The sequence below is a fragment of the Macrotis lagotis genome, chromosome 2 (assembly GCF_037893015.1).
Source record: "Macrotis lagotis isolate mMagLag1 chromosome 2, bilby.v1.9.chrom.fasta, whole genome shotgun sequence".
Classification (NCBI taxonomy): Eukaryota; Metazoa; Chordata; class Mammalia; order Peramelemorphia; family Peramelidae; genus Macrotis; species Macrotis lagotis.
The window spans coordinates 24069212-24085698 of NC_133659.1; the positions used below are offsets into that span (position 1 = coordinate 24069212).

The window sequence follows — 16487 nt, forward strand, 5'->3', positions numbered from 1 at the left end:
CCCCTCTTTCCTCTCTCCACCTCTTCCTCTCCTTTTGTCCTCTCTCACTAGAACAAGTTTTCCCCTAATATTTAAAAGATTAAAGGATTCATAAAGTTGCTTCTCAGTATCCTATTCTTTGTCAATCAGGTCAAAGCTTTCAGGGCAGCAGGTAGTGGAGGTGGGGGTAGGGTAGGGTGAGGTGAACATAGTACCATTTCATGGATGAGGATATTGAGGCCTGGGTGGAGGGGGGGAGTAGCTTGCCCAAGACCTCCAAGACAATGGTAGAACCAGGACTTGAACCTAAATCCCTTAGCTCTCAGTCTAGATCTCTTCATCATGGGTTCAGGGCAGAGAATCTTGGATGGGCCTGGTATGTCAGAGGAGCTGAGTTCAAGACCTAACCTTGTCACTAAACTCCATGATCTAGGTCAATTCCCCTCATTTCTCTGGATCTTGAATTACCCACATATAAAATTAGATGGATACAAAGTCTTACGGCATTAATAGAGATCTTAGTGCAAAGCCCTGTGTTTCCTTACCATCAGATAAGGTCTGATAGATGCTGATGTCTTCAGAGGTGAATTGTAGAACTTGGGGTATCATGGAGATGCCATTTTCCATTTTCCTCTTGACTTCTCCTGTCCTGCTGTTAACCCTGATGGGAAGTCTGAAGTTCTCTAAATCATTTTGACTCATCGTCAGGGTCACGCAGGAAGCATCTGTTAGGATGCAGCCCACATCGGTCTTCTGGTCCTGACTATTGTCGACCACTAGGGACATGGAAGTGATTGGTGCAAGGGCCATGAGTGAGTTGGGTCTGTTGACACTAGAGTCTAAAAGAATTTTTTCATCCAAATTAGAATTAAGGGCTGCATTGGAATTGCCCATTGCCATGTTCATGGTCTTCCTGGAGCCTGGGCTTGAAGCTGGGGATGGGGCACTGCTGGAACTGGACCTAGAGTTGTTGCCTAGGCCCATCCCCAGGGACCTCCTGGAGGCAGGACCAGGAGTTGTGTTGGAGAAGGACCAGAGGGCTAAGTTGGAGTTTGGCCTTGAGATGTTTTCCAGGCCCACATTCCTTAGGAAGTTTGGATTAGGGGTGGAGTCAGAGTTCAGCAGATGAGTGCTGGTGGAGTCAATCAGGGAGCTGTTATCAAAATTCAAACTCAGGGCCTTGCCAGAGGTCAGGCTTGAACTGGGACTCAGCTTAACCAACTGGGCCCCAACCAAGCTGCTCTTAGGGTTGCTGTTGGAATTCAGGTCCAAGGTCCTGTGCTTGCTAGGACTCTGATCCACAAGGATTGTTGAAGAAAGAATTGGTACGAGGGGCCCGTGGGAGCTGGAACGGGGGCTGTCGACCCCTTCGCCTGGGAGGAAGGTCAGGCTGAAGGCTGGGGAGATCATGGTATTGGAACTAGGGCTGGAAATCTGATTGGAGTCAGGATCACTGAAGCCTGAGATGAGAACCTTGTTATGGGCTGGGACAAGGAGGAGACTGCAGTCAGGACTGCAGCTACGGCTTGACTCCATGCTGTCGGTCTTGCTGTCCCCGTAGATCTGGGTCTTGGTGTCCCCAGAGATCTGGGTCTTGGTGGAGGGCAGAGCAACGGCAGGGTCCAAGCTCTGCTGAAAGCTGATTTCAGAGCTCAGATTCTCAGAGTCATTCCCCATAGGAATTGGAGCCAGGTCTACATTTGAGGTCAGCATGGGCAAGCTATCCACATTGGGAGGCAGGGTCTCACTTGTGCTGGGACTTGGGGATTTGCCTAGGACTGGGAAGAGGTCCATGACTGGATTGGGGGTCATGTTGGACCTGTTACTGAAGTCTGTGCTCGTGTCTGGTCTCAGGTCCATGCCTGATGCCTGGGGCTCTAGAAACTACTGTCCCCTTCTTCCCTCCAAAAGCCAACTGTCCAGCAATCTCCAGCTTCCCTGAAAAAAGGGAAAAGTTAAAGACCATGGGCATCCTGCCCTTCAACACCAAAGAGGAAGAGGAGATGGAGGAGGGGCACCTTGGAACAGAGAGGCGGTGGGCTACAGATACAGAATGAGGCATACCTCACCAGCTATCCCTGATAGGTATTTATTAATTGAACTTTGTTTCAAAGAAGGGTTCTACTGAGGTGATGGGTGGTGGTAGAGTGTTGAAGAGTTGTTGGGAAGTTACAGCAAAGGAGGGGAAAGAGCTTCAAAGATACATTCATTAAAAAAAAAAAGATTGGGGAGGTACCTCACAAATGGTGACCATATTTCCAACCAGCTCATAGATGAAGAATGGGGTGAGTAAAATTGAATAATATTTGAACTAGCCCTTCTCCATATGTTTCAACCCTGGGTGAAGGGGAGGCCCCCTCAAGCCCATGTGCTCTTTGGCCAATAAGGGAGCACAGGAAAGGATTGTAGGTTACAAGGCAGAGAAATGCTAATGAGCTCCAGAAAGCACTCTGTGAATGGTCACACCATTAGTTTCCACTTAGTTTTTCCATTCAAAGAGCAGCTTGTGACACTCACCAGTGTGTCTACATGCTTTCAGGAAACCTGGGTCTAAGCCAAAACTGTTCCAGTCAGATCAGACACCCCTCCTCCTTTCAGCGCCCAGAGGGGATGCCCTGAGCCACCTTACCTGCACACATGTTGTCCTCAAACTGGAGCAGCCCCTGAGGATAAAAAAGGAAAGAGCATCAGGAAGAGAGTTCCCTGAGCTCATCATGGCAAATGGACGAGGAGCATTTCATTCCAAGAGGGCAGCTGATTCTCAGATCTCCTTTCCCTCACTGACTTCAACCTTATTGACTAGCCCCACTATACTTCTCTGCTCAGCTTTTTCTTGATAGTAACCCATATATTGCAACAGATTTCCTCATTCATTCCAACTCAACAGATTTCCTCATTCATTCCAACTCCCTTCTCCCTTATCTTCCACACAGCTTATAAATAAGTTCAAGCATCCCCTAATCTTAAGCAACTTTGCCTAAACTTGACAATTTCCCAGAGATATTTCTTCTTCCTTCCTTCCTTCCTTCCTTCCTTCCTTCCTTCCTTCCTTCCTCCCCTCCATTCCCCTCCTTCCTTCCTTCCTTCCTTCCTTCCTTCCTTCCTTTCTTGTTTCTTTCCCTTTGCTCCTTTCCTTCCTTCTTTCTTTTCCTCCCTCCCTCCCTCCCTCCCTTCCTTCCTTCTTTAACCAAACTTCTAGATACAAAACTTTCGAGCTCCATTTTCTTTCCTTTCTGACATCAAGCTTAATTTGAATTCTTGACCAGCCTCCCCCATTGTTGCTGGTTCTGCCCTCTCAAGCCACAAAAGCAAACTGAATGAATCCCTTCTCTACATTACAGCCAATACTCATGTTCCGCGTGTTTTCTTTTCCAGATTCTTTCAATCAAATCTGATATGATATGAACTTAACTGCTTCACTCCCATCCAGCTGCCCTGCTCCTTCCACCTTCCACCTTGTCTCTGTCTTTTTGAGTCAAAGTGTCCAGAAAGGACCCAATCTTCCTCATTTGCACCAGAGCATAGGACAATGGGGCCATCACCTCCCTATGCTGGGAAGCCTTGTCTCCTTAGCTTGGCTGGCCACCACATCACTCACATGGAGCTTGTAGTCCACTACAATCCTTAGATCTTTTTCAGAACTAATTGTCTAATTATACTTCACTATCTTTTACCTATGAAGTTGAATTTTTTTTTGTACCTGAGCATAAAAATCTCCATTGAAATTCATCTTTGATTCAGCCTAATACTGAGGCCTGAATTTTTTCAAATCCTGACTGGGTCATCCTGTATGTTTGTGATAACTTTGAGTTTTGGATCATTTGTAAATTTAATAAGTAGACAATCTAGGCTTTTATTTAAGTCATTGAGAAAAATTTTAAAACAGCAAAGAGCTAAGTATAGATCCCTGTAGTCCTACCCTAGAGACTTTTAGTTACAATGACATTGAGCCATGAACAGTCATCCAACCAATTCTAAATCTCTCTAAAACTGTTCTTGTCTTCCATATTTCCCCATGTTTTCTGGAAGAATAATATGAGATACTTTATCCAAAGCTTTCTAAAATGTAGGGAAATTTTAAGTAAACAGCATTCTCTTCATCTACAATTATAGTAATTCTGCCAAAAAAGACACTAAGCATGGCTTATTTTCTTGATGAAGCCAGGCTGACTCTTAGGAATCACTCCCTTTATTCTCTAGATTTTCTCCAACCATCTCTTGAATGGTATGTTCATGAATTTCCCCAGAAATCAAAGTCCTATAATTTGCAGACCCTAGTTCCTTTCCTTTATTGAGAATTTGGACACCATTTGTTCTTCTCCAGTCCTTTTTTTTTTTTAGGTTCTTGCAAGACAATGGGGTTAAGTGGCTTGCCCAAGGCCACACAGCTAGGTCATTATTAAGTGTCTGAGTTCGGATTTGAACTCAGGTCCTCCTGGCTCCAGGGCCGGCGCTCTATCCACTGTGCCACCTAGCTGCCCCCTTCCCCAGTCTTGTAGCCCCTCTTCTGTCTATCAGGAACTTTCAGGTATCGAAGACAGTGGCTCAGACATCCTATCACTTGGATCATTTAGGACCCTTCAGAAGGTATAGCTCATCTGGGCCAGGTAATGAAAGCTAATCAAAGGCAGTTAGGTGGTCTCACACTTATTAGCTGTGTGACCTTCGGTAAGTCACTTAACCCTCTCTAAACCTCAGTTTCTTCATCCACAAAATGGACATGATACTAGCACCTACCTCCCAGGATTGTTGTGAGGATCAAATGAGATAATAAAAGAAAAAGCTTTGAAAACCTTGAAGTGTGGTAGAGATAAAAGCAATTATTCTTGAGCATCTCTCATCCTTCCTGGACTAGTTTCCTCTAAAGTATTATAATCCATGAGGTCCTACCTTATCTCTCCTCTTCATGCTTTGAAACCCACTTTCCAAAAATCTAGAATTCATGTCACTGTGCCCAGATTTCCTTTTTTTCTTTCACAAACTCGAGAATGAAATGGTCACTTCCCTCACCCCACCCTAGGGCCCCATCATTCCTCCACTACCTTGCACCCAGCTGCTAGTTCCTCCTTCCTATTATGAAATCAGAAGAAAATTCACCTCAATGTCCATCTTTGGACAATTCAAGATCCTCAGAAACACAGTGGCTCTGATTTGTGCAGAGACAGAGCCCCAGAATCCATCTGAGTGAGAGAACATCTCCTGTTTCTGAGTTTTTGTACAGGCTGTGTCCTATCCACCACCCTCCAGTTCTTCATCCCTCAGACTCTTTAATTTCCTTTGAAGCTTTCACTATTTTTTTTACTTAAGGCCTTCCCCCATCATCCCATATGTGAGGTCTTCCTTCTCAAATGATGAGTATTGACTGATAATGTACTCATGTTGTCTTCATGGAACAGAAGTGTCTTGAAACCAAGAATGTTTTGTTTTTAGTTTTTATATCTTCAGCACCTTAGTGCTTAGTATACCGTAGGTGCTTTATAAATGCTTGCTGATGGATTGATGAGGGCTTAAGATTGCTTTTCATTGATTGATTGATTGACTCATTGACCAACAGAAGGTAGAAAGGAAAAGAACAGAAGAAAAAGAGCACAAAAAGGAGAGGGGAAGACAATGAGAGAAGGAGAAGTGCAAGGGATACAAGAGGAATATAGATCCTGAGTGATTGGTCAGGCCCTACTTCTCTTCCAGAAATCATGAGACTTGGGATAAATCACTTCCCTTACCGGGGCTTATAAAATGGGACTAATAACCTTCCTTTTCCCAGTATAGCTATGAGGATCAAATTAGATAAGGGATAGGAAATCCCTCCTGGATCAATGTCTTGTGATGGCAGAGGAATTCTTGTAGGTATTTCTATGAAACCATGAACTATTCTGGATGGACCCAAGAGGGACAGGTCATAGTAGAGAGTCCTGACAAAAGGTGATCTACTCCAATATCTTTGCCAAGAATACCATGGACAGGGGCAGCTAGGTGGCATAGTGGCTAGAGCACCGGCCCTGGAGTCAGGAGGACCTGAATTCAAATCCAGCCTCAGACACTTAATAATTACTAGCTGTGTGACCTTGGGCACTTGCCCCCATTGCCTTGTTAAAAAAAAAAAGAATACCATGGACAGTAATAAAATGATAAATTAAATGACACTGCAAGATGAGTCTCTCAGGTCAGAAGGTGCCCAAAATGATAATGGGGAAGAACAGAGGATGGGCTACAAGTAGCTCTCGTACTAATGAAGTGGCTGAACCAAAGCTGAAAAGAAGCTCAGCTGCAGTGATGAATGGAAAGGCCTATGCTCAATATTGCAAAGGATTCTGGAATATCAGCTCTATAAACTAAGGTAAGCGGAATGTGATCAAACAGGAGATGGAAAGATTAAAACATTGATGTCTTGGGGGTCAGTGAACTTAAAAGAATAGAAATGGATGTATTCAACTCAGGCAGTCCCTACATATATTACCATGGGCAAGAATCCCTTAGAAGGTATGGACTAGCCCTCATAGTCAATAAAAGGGTGAGAAATGCAGTACTGGATATAATTTTAAAATGTCAGAATAATATTTGTTTGAATTCAAAGTAAACCACTTAACATCACAGTAATATAAGTCTATGTTTCATCCATTGATGTTGAAGATACCAAAGTTGATCAATTCAATGGAGACCTAGTACATTTAGAAATAACACTCAAAAAAGATGTTATATTCATCATAGGAGACGGGAAGGCTAAAGTAGGAAATCAAAAGATAATTGAAATAACAGGCAAGTTTGACTTTGTAGTACCAGATGAAGCAGGGCAGAGACTAAGAGAGTTTCATCAAGATACCTCACTAGTTGTAGAAAACACTCTTTTCAACAACCCTACACAGGGGCATCACCAGCTGATCACTATCAAAATCAGACTGATTATACACTTTGCTTCCAAAGATGGCAAAATTCTATGCAGTCAGAGCTGACTATGGCTCAGATCATGAGCTTCTTATTGAAAAATTCATACTTAAATTAAAGAATATAGGAAAAATCCATCAGATCATCTAGAGTTTGAGCTATATAACCTCCTTTATGAATATAAAGTGAAGATGATGAATAGATTTAGGGAAATAAATCTGGTAGATAGAATGCCTGGAGCAATATTGTAAAGGAGGCTGAGCAAAAAACATTCCTTAGAAAAGAAGAGCAAGGAAGCAAAATGGCTATCTGATGAAACTTTACAAAAGCCAAGGAAAGAAGGAAAGTGAAAGGAAAAGGGAAACTGGAAAGATCTACCCAACTGAATATAGAATTCCAGAGAATAGCAAGGGGAGATAAGAATTATGCAAAGAAATATCGTTGTTGTTTAGTCATTTGATTATGTCTGACTCTTTGTGACCCCATGGACCTTAACCTCTTCCACTGCTTCTTGATGTCTGTCCAAGTTCAGGTTCATTGGTTCCGTGACTATCTAGCTATCTCATCTTCTGCCATCTCTTTTTTCTTTTGCCTTCAATCTTTCCCAACATCAGGGTTTTTTCCCCAGTGAATCCTGTCTTCTCATTATGTGGTCAAAGTAATTAGACTTCAAATTCAGTATTTGACCTTCCAATGAATAGTCTAAGTCAATTTCTTTAAGTGTTGGCTGATTTTACCTCCTTGCAGTCCAAGAGACTCTCAAAGTCTTCTCCAACACCACAATTCAAAAATGACTATTTTGCAGTGCTCAGCTTTCCTTATAGTTTCACAGTTATACATTACTAATGGAAAAAACAAAGTTTTGACTACAGGAACTTTTGTCAGCAAGGTGATATCTTTGCTTTTTAGTGTACAGTCCAGATTTTCCTTAGCTTTCCTTCCAAGGAGCATGCATCTTTAATTTCATGACTGTAGCTGCCATCTGCACTGATCTTTGAGCCCAAGAATATAAAATCTGACACTGTTTCCATTGATTCTCACTCTATTTGCCAGAAAGCGATGGGACTAGCACCCAAGATCTTTGGGATTTTTATGGTAAACTTCAAGCCAACTTTTACATTCTCCTCTTTCATTCTCATCAAGAGACTTCTGAAGTCTTCTTCACTTCCTGCCTTTAGAGAGATATCACCTGTATATTTGATGTTGATATACAATATACAAGTTTGTTGTACTTCCCTTCCAATCTTAAACCAATTAATCATTTCATGTTTGGTTTCATGTTAGTTTCTTGGCCTGTATATGGGTTCTTCAGGAAATAAGTGAGATGATCTGGCGTTTTGAAGACTTACCACATTTTGTTGTGATCCACACAGTCAAAATCCTAGTGTATTCTCAATGAAATCATCAATGAAACAGAAGTTGATGTTTTCCTGAAACTCCTAGCTTTCTCCATAATCCAGCAAATGTTGGCAATTTGGTTTCTAATTCCTCTTCTTCATCAAAAACTAGTCTGCTCTTCTGGAAATTCTTAGTTCCTATATTGCTGAATCTCAGCCTTCAGAATCTTAAGTATATTTTTTTCTGATGTGTGAAATGAATGCAATTGTCCAATAATTTTGCACTTTCTTCAGCATTGCTCATTTCCTACCATGTTTGTCTTTTATCATGCCCATTTTCACATGAAATTTTCCCTTGATATCTCTAATTTTTTAAATTATTTTTTATTCATTTAAGGCAATGGGATTAAGTGACTTGCCCAAGGTCACACAGCTAGGTAATTATTAAGTGTCTGAGGCTGGATTTTACCTCAGATCCTCTGGACTCCAGGGCTGGTGCTCTATCCACTGCACCACCTAGATGCCCCAATCTCTAATTTTCTTGAAGAGATCTCTTTCACATTCTATTATTTTCTTCTATACAAAATAATTGGGAAAGACAGGAGATCTCTTCAAGAAAATTAGAGATATCAAGGAAACATTTCATGAAAAAAAATGGGCATGATAAAAGACCCAGGAAAGATACTTCCTGAGAAACTCAGAGACGAGGCAATAAAACAAATTGGGTTGACCCAGGCTATGGTAAAATCATTGACAAAAGACCTGGTAGGGACTTAATAGAAGCAGAAGAGATTAAGAAGGGGATGGTGAGAATACTCAGAAGAACTATACAAGAAAGTTCTTAATATCATCAATAACTTGATAGTATAGTTACTAAACTAGAGTCAAACATCCTAGAGAATGAATTCAAGAGGACCTTAGGAAGGATTGTTAACAATGAGGCTAATGGAGATGACAAAATTCCAATTGATCCTTTTAAAATCCTTAAAGATGATGCTAAAGTACTGCATTCACTAAGTCAGCAAATTTGGAAAATTCAACAGTGGCCACTAGCTTGGAAAAGGTCCAAAGGAAGGATGTTCAAATTTTCAAACAATTGTACTTGCTTCACCTGCCAGCAGAGTTATACTTAAGATTCTGCAAACCGAGTTTCAGAAATATGAGAACCAAGAATTACCAGAAGAGCAGCCAGATTTTCAAAGAAGCAGAGGAGCAAGAGGCCAAATTGCCAACATTTGGTGGATTATGAAGAAAGCAAGGGGTTTCAGAAAAATATCTACTATGTTTCATTGACTTCACTAAGAACTTTGGCTAGGTGGATCACAACAAAATGTGACAAATCCCCAAAGAGATGGGAGTACCAGATCATCTTATTTGTCTCCTGTGGAACCTGTATGTGAGTCAAGAAGCAATAAAACATGGAACTGAACATGGAACAACTGATTGGTTTAAGATTGGAAAAGGAGTACGACAAGGCTATATTTTATCATCTTATTTAACTACTATGCAGCACACATCACATGAAATGCCACATTAGGTGGATCAAAAGTCAGAATTAAGGTTGCTCAGAGAAATATCAACAATCTCAGATATGTAGACAATCCCACTCTGTTGGTAGTAAGTGAGGAGGAATTCAAAAACCTCTTGATGAGGGTGGAAAAGGATAGTGTAAAAACTGGTTTTGAGTTTAGCATTAAATAAACTAAGATCTTGACTTCCTGGAAAATAGAGGGAGAAGAAATGGAAGTGATGTCAGATTTTATATTCCTAGGATCAAAGATCACTGCAGATGGTGACTCTTGCCATGAAATTAAAAGACACTTTCTCCTTGGAAGGGAATCTATGGCCAGTCTGGAGAGCATATTAAAAAGCAGAAATATCACCTTGCTGACAAAGGTCCCTATAGTCAAAGCTATGGTTTTTCTTGGAGCAATGTATAACAGTGAGAGTTGGACTATAGGGAATCCTGAACACTGCAGAATCGATGCTTTTTGGTTGGGGTGCTAGAGAAGACTTTTGAGACTTGCATAGCAGGGAGGTCAGATAAGTCAAAACCTAAAGAAATTAATTCAGGCCATTCACTAGCAGATCAGATACTGAAGCTAAAGTTTAAATATATTGACCGCATAATGAGAAGATAGAACTCACTGGAAAAAACTGTAATGTTGGGAAAGCCTGAAGGCAAAAGAGGAAAGGGACAGCTGAGGATGAGATGGATAGTTTCCTGCAAACAAGGAACATGAACTTGGACAGACTTTGAGAGCTAGTGGAGGAGAGTAGGGACAGTTGTGCTGTGATTCATGGGGTCACAAAGAATTGGACATCACTGAATAATTAAACAGCAACAACAGAAACCTATTAAAATCTCTAGAGACCTTGTGATATAGGTCAATAGGGCAACAAACTTGAAGTCGCTCCAAATACTTTAGCTTTGTGCTTCATGGCCAATTTGTTCTAACAGAACCTCCATTTCTTCCCCATAAAATGGAGATCTTCATCCTTTCATTCCTAACCTCATTGAGTTGTAATCCCAAAGAGATCATCAAAAGGGGAGCTTTTCTTCTGTAACTTTTAAGTTCTGTTTTGGTTTTGGTTTGTTTTTAAGGGGGTGGTAGTCAGACATCTTAGAGCAGGAGTTCTACTGCTGGCTCAGGAACAAAGGGCTGGGCTGGTCTTTAGAGAACCAGTGTGTATAATGGGAAGTATACTGGGCCTGAATCTCAGCTACTACTACTACTTCTACTACTACTACCACTACCACTACTACTACTGCTACTACTACTGCTACTGTTACTACTACTACTGCTGCTGCTGCTGCTGCTGCTGTTACTACACCTACCACAACCACTACTACTACTATTACTCCTCCTCCTCCTCCTCCTCCTACTACTACTACTGCTGCTGCTGCTGCTGCTGCTACTATACCTATCACAACTACTACTACCACGACCATTACAGCTACTACTACTACTACTACTACTACTACTACTACTACTACTACTATTATCACTAATGATGATGATAACTAGCAGTTATAAAGCACTTTACAACTATTATCACATTTGATCCTTAACAGTAACCCAGGGTGGAAAGTGCCATTTTACAGATGAAGATGCTGAGGCAAACTGAGTTTAAGAGACTTGCCCAGGCTCACACAGCTGGTGAAGCTGATTTTGATGTCAAATCTTCCTAGTTCTTACTGGGCTCTATCACTTGGATCACCTAGCAGTTGTACTTTCCTTTCCCCAGTTCAAATGCAATAGGAATTGACCTAGATCTCTGTGTAAACTTGGGGCAAAGTCCTTTTCCTATTTGGACCTGTCACCTCCTCCAGAATAGGAGGGATTTGGCCTAGATGATCTCAAAAGGGACTCCCATCCCATGATTTATTCTCACCCTCAGGGTGCTATCTCTGGTGATACTACCCAAGCAACTCAGAGACAAGGTAATCATACAAGTTGTGCTGTCCTGGTCCATGGAAGAATCATTGACAGAGCCCTTGGCCTTGACCTGGCAGAGCTGTCTGGCATTAACCCTTTGAGCACAGGGATGGGGGTCTGGGATGGAGAGTAAGTAGTTCATGGGACAGTAAGATGATTTCTTTTGCAAAACCCAATGCAACCAAAATTATAAAGAAAGCAGAAAACTGGGGAGGGGGGAATTTTGTTTAAAAAATAAAAACAGGGGCAGCTAGGTGGTACAGTGAATAGAGCACCAACTCTGGAGTCAGGAGGACCTGAGTTCAAATGCCACCTCAGACACTTAATAATTACCTAGCTGTGTGGCCTTGGGCAAGTCACTTAACCCCATTGCCTTGCCAAAAAAAAAGTAAAAAAAATAAAAACCACATTTCTCAAATATATAAAGAACTGAGTCAAATTTATGAAAATACAAGTCAGTCTCCAACTGATAAATGGTCAAAGGATATGAACTGACCATTTTCAGATGATGTCATATTAACAAATGCCCTAAATCATTGATTAGAGAAATACAAATGAATACAACTCTGAGGAATACTCTCACACCTCTCAGATTGGCTAATAAAACAAAAAAGGGGAATGATTGATGCAGGAGAGGATATGGGAAAACAGGAACACTAATTCATTGTTGGTGACCAAAGGACAATTATTCAACCTAGTATTGGGATCCTAAATCTGTATCCCAAAGAGATCATAAAAAAGGGAAAAGAAACCCTATGTATAAAAATATTCATAGCAGCTTTTTTTGTGGTGGCAAAGAATTGTAAATCCAAGGATGACCATTGATTGGAGAATGGCTGAACAAGCCTGGGAGATATGATTGTGATGGACTATTATTGTGCTAAAAGAAGTAACAAGTGGGATGATTTTAGAAAAATCTGGAAAGATTTACATAAACTTGATGCAAAGAGAAGTAAGCAAAGCCAGGAGAACATTGTAATATTGTTCAATTAACTTAGCTATTCTCAACAATGCAATGATCCAAGACAATCCCAAAGGACTAATGATGATGCGATCTGCTTCTGGAGAAAATTGATATTATTTGAATACAGACTGAAGCATACTATTTTTCACTTCATGTTTTTTCTTTTATTCAAGTCTTCTGGTACAAAATGACCACTATGGAAATGTTTTACATGATTGTATGTGGAAGACTTTAAATAAAAATGTTAAAAAATTGATGATTGTGATGTACCTAAGCTTACAGAAATCTATTCCAGGGCTACAAGGGGCTTAAAAGGCATTTATTCTCTACCTTGCCCCAAGTTCTAGAGTTCTCTCTACAATATTCCTGCCAGGGAATCATCAATTTTCTACTTGCACACCTCAAGGGATGGAGAGCTCACTACCTCTGTATCATGAAGGGTTTTAGAGCTATGAGGTCCTAAGAGCCAACCCTCTTCATTTTACAAAGCATGAAAAGAAGAGAAATGAAGTGACTTCCTAGGTAATGCCTGTCAGAGGCAAGATTTGAAACCACATCCCCCAGACTTCTCTGCATCATTCCATGGTGGCCCTTCTCTGTTAGCAAACGCTTCCTCCCACCCCACTAAAATCAGCCTCCCTAGAACTTCTGGTTCTTAGGGCCCAATCCTCCCTTCTTAAACTGGCCTATTTTGTTGGCTTCACTAGAATGGGGGAATGATTCTTCACTTCCAGTTTCCCAGGCATGGAAAGAGGAACAAACTCTAAATGCTGATAAAAGGGGCAGCTAGGTGGTGTTATAAGTGGATAGAACACCAACCTTGGAATCAGGAAGAACTGAATTCAAATCCAGCTTCAGATACTGACAAGCTATGTGACCCTGGGCAAGTCACTTCACCCTGATTGCATCCAAAGAATACCTACCACTAATTACCCACCACTGAGTGTTGTCTCATACTCATATACATCCTCCTCCCTTCTCCACCCCTTCCCCGTCTCTGCTTGAGGGCTGATGACCAAGGCTGAATACAGAACTTTTTCCAGAGAGGGATTTTATCTTTGAGACAGAAAGGCCTGTATCCAAATTCAGACTCTGCTACTTCCTATCAATGTAACTTTGGACAAGTCACTTCTTCTTCTATAAAATGATGGGTTTGAACCAGAAAATCTATAATCCTAAAGCTATGAGCCAAAGATATGAATTTCTAATGGGGGAAACTCAGAAAGTTGGAGGTTAACATTTTTTTGTTCCTTGTGGGTAGCTGTAGGAAGGTGTTCTAGATTTAGAAATCACTTCCAATTGGGACCAGGTCTGAGATGGCCCAGGGGTGCCAGCAGAGTGTGGGGAAGTCCTCAGGAGATCACGAAGGTTCATCTAGGGTAACAACCCCCTAACCTCTAGTCTATCCCCAAGCCCATCCCCTCCCCAGAGACTCACCTAAGACTCCCTCCAGCCGGAGACTGCTTCAGCTGAAAGTCTTTGTGATGTCACTAGGAACTGGCATCTTAGAGGTCAGCCAGACAATGGGCTGGGGAGGGCATCCCCTGACCAAGATGTGTGTGGGGGATGGGGAAGGCAGAGCAGGGAATATGGTGAAGGATCTGAGGACTCTCAAGTCCTCCCTGCTCATTTGTAAAAGAGTAGGACTGGTCTCTCAAATCTGATCCCTTATTCCTCTTGGGTGACATATTCATCACTTTGAACCTTCATTAGTCATCATCTGATTCTCTCCAATGGGCTTATCTTTTTTTTGATTGGTGATTTGGATGGGAGATTTAGGAAACTCCCAGGGAGAAAAATCCCTCCATCAATTAATAAAATTGATATTCTTTTTTTTTTTATTTTTGCAAGGCAAATGGGGTTAAGTGGCTTGCCCAAGGCCACATAGCTAGGTAATTATTAAGTGTCTGAGACCGGGTTTGAACCCAGGTACTCCTGACTCCAGGGCCAGTGCTTTATCCACTGCGTCACCTAGCCACCCCAAAATTGATATTCTTGGCTGCATGGAACACAGAAAGCTAAAAGAAAAAAAATATCAGCTTTTTGTCATTGAATGAAAATATTAGGAAGTAGGTTCATTTTCTGTAGGTTCCCAGAATACCTCAGGACAACTGCTATAGCAGAAGAGAAATAAGACCAACAGGTACTCTCTGCTTCCAAATGGCTTAGATATTCTCAGCCCAGTCTATAGTTTGGGTTTTGTATGTTGAGCTTGGACATTATGAGTATTTTGGTCATGGTATCCCAATGGTGGCATCAAGGGGTTGGAGAATCAACTTTTTCCTGAAATTCTCTTGATATCCTTTCCAAGGTGGATTGTTAGAAGGTACAGTGGATTGTTTTGGACTTGGAGTTGGAAAAACCTGGTTTTAAAATCCTGATTAGACAATAATTCTGTGACCCTAGGCCAGTCATGTAACCTCTCTCAGCCTAAGTTTTCTCATCTCTAAAATGAAAAAACTATCAGCCCTACCTCAAAAGACTATTGTGAGGCTTAACTGAGATATATGTAAATCACGTTGAAAATCTGATGTGCTATTATAACTGTCAGGTTTTTATGAATCTCTCTTATCTCCAGATACTGAAGAACACAGTTTGGTTTGGGATAATGGTATAGTTTTAGCAATTTCCTGGTTAAATTCCCCAGGATATGTTGAGGCCCATATTTGTGAGTGGGAGGAGGTTTGTCTTCTGTCACTCCATGAAAGACAGTTTAGGATGGATAAATAATTAAATGAACCTCAAAGAAGTAGAAGTTAATTAGTGATGGAGGTAAGGGGAGAACATAGAAGTGGCCATGGGGAGCAAAGACTATCCTAAATCCTCCACAATGACCGATATTCTTTGAGGTTCACCGGGTCAGGTCTTGCTAAGTATTCAATAGATGTTCCATTCTTACAGTTGGCAGCATCATTGTCACTGGGTTCCCAGCATCTCCTTGCAGAGTCAGTATTGATCACTAAGCACATCTCTCAGAGATGACCAGTCTAATTGACAGTATAGCCCTCTCCTTCCACCCTCCCCCAAATAAAGTGACTAAGGAATTTTATTGTAGCACTAGGTGTAAGTACTTGGATCTACAAATTGTTTTCTGGATTCATAGGAATGTCACCCTAGAGGGTGACAAGAATATTCCTTGCTCCCCATGGCCACTTCCATGTTCTCCCCTTCCTTCCATCGCTAATTAACCTCTACTTCTTTGAGGTTCATGCAATTCACATCTATCACCCAATCAAAATTCTAGTAGCCGTGGTCTGCAGACCTCCAGATCTTCTTCGTTGAGTTTGGCACACGGCTCACAATTCTCCTCTCTTTCTCCGGTCCTCATGCTAGGAGACTTCAACATACATAATGACTCTCTCTCAAAGTAACCACTCAATTCCTCAACCTACTCCCCTTCAATGACTTACTCCTCCATGACACCGCAAAGATGGTCATATTCTTGCTCTTGCCAACATCACAAATATACCATCTCCATGTTCAAGAATCTCGAAATTCCATTATCTGACCATAATCTATTGTATTTTCACCTCTCCCTTTGCCTTCCCTTACCAAACCCTACTCTTCATTCATACCATGATCTCTAATCCCTTAACACCTCAGTTCTCTCCCAGGCCAATTTCTCTGCACTAACAACTCTCTCCTCTCTTATCCATCTTGCCCCCTTCAAGTCTACACCATCCTCTTATGTTCCTGCTGCCCTAATTATGTTGCTGATCTTGCCCTTCCAAGCCTCAGCCTTGGACCCCTCCTATTATCTTTAGCTTTGCTCCTATTCACATGTGGGGAAAAAAATCACACAATCATTTTGACATGCTCCATTACAAATTTTTATTATACAACCTCAACTAGGCCCTCACTACTGCTCATCAGTTTTTCTATAAC

At 41.5% G+C, this 16487-nt stretch overlaps 1 protein-coding gene across 1 annotated transcript in view; it reads right to left on the reverse strand.

Moving 5' to 3' along the window:
- Nucleotides 1-14112, reverse strand: part of MROH7 (maestro heat like repeat family member 7) — a 75367-nt gene extending 61255 nt beyond the window's left edge. Inside the window, exons 1-3 of the mRNA XM_074221353.1 lie at nucleotides 14040-14112; nucleotides 2609-2642; nucleotides 525-1917 (exon numbers count right to left, since the gene is read on the reverse strand). Coding sequence (XP_074077454.1) covers nucleotides 525-1839 — 1315 coding nt within the window. The 5' untranslated portion in view covers nucleotides 1840-1917; nucleotides 2609-2642; nucleotides 14040-14112. The remainder of the gene's footprint in view (nucleotides 1-524; nucleotides 1918-2608; nucleotides 2643-14039) is intronic.
- Nucleotides 14113-16487: the final 2375 nt, after the last annotated feature.